The 1,972-nt window shown below is 31.0% G+C and overlaps 2 protein-coding genes across 2 annotated transcripts in view; one reads left to right on the top strand and one right to left on the bottom strand.

The window, feature by feature from the left end:
* The first annotated feature begins 246 nt into the window (after positions 1-246).
* LOC124419926 lies at positions 247-1,029 on the top strand. The gene is made up of 2 exons (XM_046951008.1): positions 247-619; positions 684-1,029. Exons 1-2 carry the CDS (start codon positions 263-265, stop codon positions 870-872), a joined length of 546 nt encoding a protein of 181 aa, XP_046806964.1. The 5' UTR covers positions 247-262; the 3' UTR covers positions 873-1,029.
* Positions 1,030-1,203: 174 nt separating this feature from the next.
* The window catches only part of LOC111686850, a 17,069-nt gene continuing 16,300 nt past the window's right edge, over positions 1,204-1,972 (bottom strand). The window contains exon 6 of the mRNA XM_023449243.2: positions 1,204-1,816. Within this exon, the coding sequence (XP_023305011.2) occupies positions 1,402-1,816 (415 nt within the window). The 3' untranslated portion in view covers positions 1,204-1,401. The remainder of the gene's footprint in view (positions 1,817-1,972) is intronic.

A 1,972-nucleotide genomic window follows, 5' to 3' on the forward strand; every position in this document is an offset into this window, starting at 1 on the left:
GTTCTGTTCTAGTTCTGTTCTAGTTCTGTTCTAGTTCTGTTCTTGTTCTGTTCTTGTTCTGTTCTAGTTCTGTTCTAGTTCTGTTCTAGTTCTGTTCTAGTTCTGTTCAAGTTCTGATCTAGTTCTTTTCTATTTCTGTTCTAGTTCTGTTCTTTTCTGTTCTGTTCTAGTTTTGTTCCACTACTTTTGTTCTTTTTCGATTCTTTTCTTAATGTGTTTTCTACTTATTTGGTTACCCTTTTCCATAGATGGTCGTTGTGCAATGGCTGTAAATCCCACCAACTTAATGTTTCCACAAAGTAAATTGGACTTTATGGTTTGTGGTGTTACCCAAGTACACTATACACCTGTAACAAATATGTGCGTTTCTACTTTGGAAAATGGTGATATAGTTTTTCTCGATACCAGAGAATTGCACTATGAATGTCCTGTGGGTAAAAAATTCGGTGAAAGGCGTATGCTTTGTGCCATGGATGTTAAGAAGTTAGATGGAAAACCTTTGGCTAGACTACCCAAAGGAAATGAAAAGAATCTTAACGTTAAAGTACCCACCGAATGGTCAATGCATGATGAGAATTACAAAGAAAAATATGGTTTAGTATTTGAACCATTGCTAAAGGTAATTTTGATAAAAGTTTACTTAAATAAAATATGTAATAAATTTTTTCTTTATTAATTTTTAGCTTAAGGAAGAACATAAAAACGCCTATTTAAGTGAAAAGAGATGTCCGCCTACGAATATTATACCTTTAATGCGTATTAATACGTTACGTTGTAATTTAAATCTAAATGCTAAAAACTTAATTGCTGTGGGATATGAAAATGGTTTCTTACGTTTAGTAAATTTTAATAAGGAAAGGGATATTTGCTAAAATTGGTAAAAAAAACTGTTTAAAAATGTATATAATGTAGAAAATGCAGTAATATTATTTAAACAAATAGAAAATTTCTGTTACTTTTTATTTGTTTTTAATAATTCTTTTACAAAAGAAGCAGACAAGCTTTTTGTCTTAAATTTAAAATTGTTGACCAAGTTATGTTTAATATATCATATCGAAATTATTTTCGAATTTTAGATCTTTTTCTTAAAAATATTTTAGTTTTTTTTAATTCTTATAAAATCTTGAAATTTTTCTTTTAACCAATATGAAATGTTAATCCTTAAAGGAAAAAAAAATAAGTATGAAAAACAAGTTAATTATCATTAAATATTTGTATATAATCAATATTTATTAGTTTTTAAGTTATTTATATTAAAAAAAGAGGTTTAAGTAATTAATAAGTAATTTTTCTAAACAAATAACAAAACAATAATGTGCATTGCTATGAACTGAGAACAAACAATTTATAAAATATCTATATGAAAATATATAAAAATAAATATTGAATTCCTGGTGTTTGCTAATTATTTGTATCCTGTGCCTCAGCTGCCTCCACATTTTCAACTTTAGCTCCTTCATCTACGGCATCGGCTGTTACCGTTTCTACGCCTTCAGCATCACCTTCTGCTGCCGCTGTTATACTATCACCGCTTTCCTCTTCACCACTAGTGGGTGTAGTAGGCGCTTCGATATCTCCAGTTGTTTTACTAGAACGTGATTTTTTGGATTTACGTTTTGTACTGGGATCTTCCAATTCTTTGGCGGCCTCTTCAGCTGCTTCCTGTTCGGCAGTTTTATAGGTTTCGGGGAAGAATTTTTTGGCTTCTTCATGACCCACCACGGAATTGGGACTGACATAACTAGGGCCATAAGTGACCAAAGATAACATGGTATTGGATGAGGCTTTATTGACTTTAAGGATGAGTTTGTCATTGCTGGAAAGGAAGTAAAATTACAAAATGAAGACAATTCTACGGTTTTAATTCAGTTCTAGTTCAGTTCTAGTTCAGTTCTAGTTCAGTTCTAGTTCAGTCTTAGTTCAGTTCTAGTTCAGTTCTAGTTCAGTTCTAGTTCAGTTCTAGTTCAGTTCT

This window comes from Lucilia cuprina, chromosome 5 (assembly GCF_022045245.1).
Source record: "Lucilia cuprina isolate Lc7/37 chromosome 5, ASM2204524v1, whole genome shotgun sequence".
Lineage (NCBI taxonomy): Eukaryota > Metazoa > Arthropoda > Insecta > Diptera > Calliphoridae > Lucilia > Lucilia cuprina.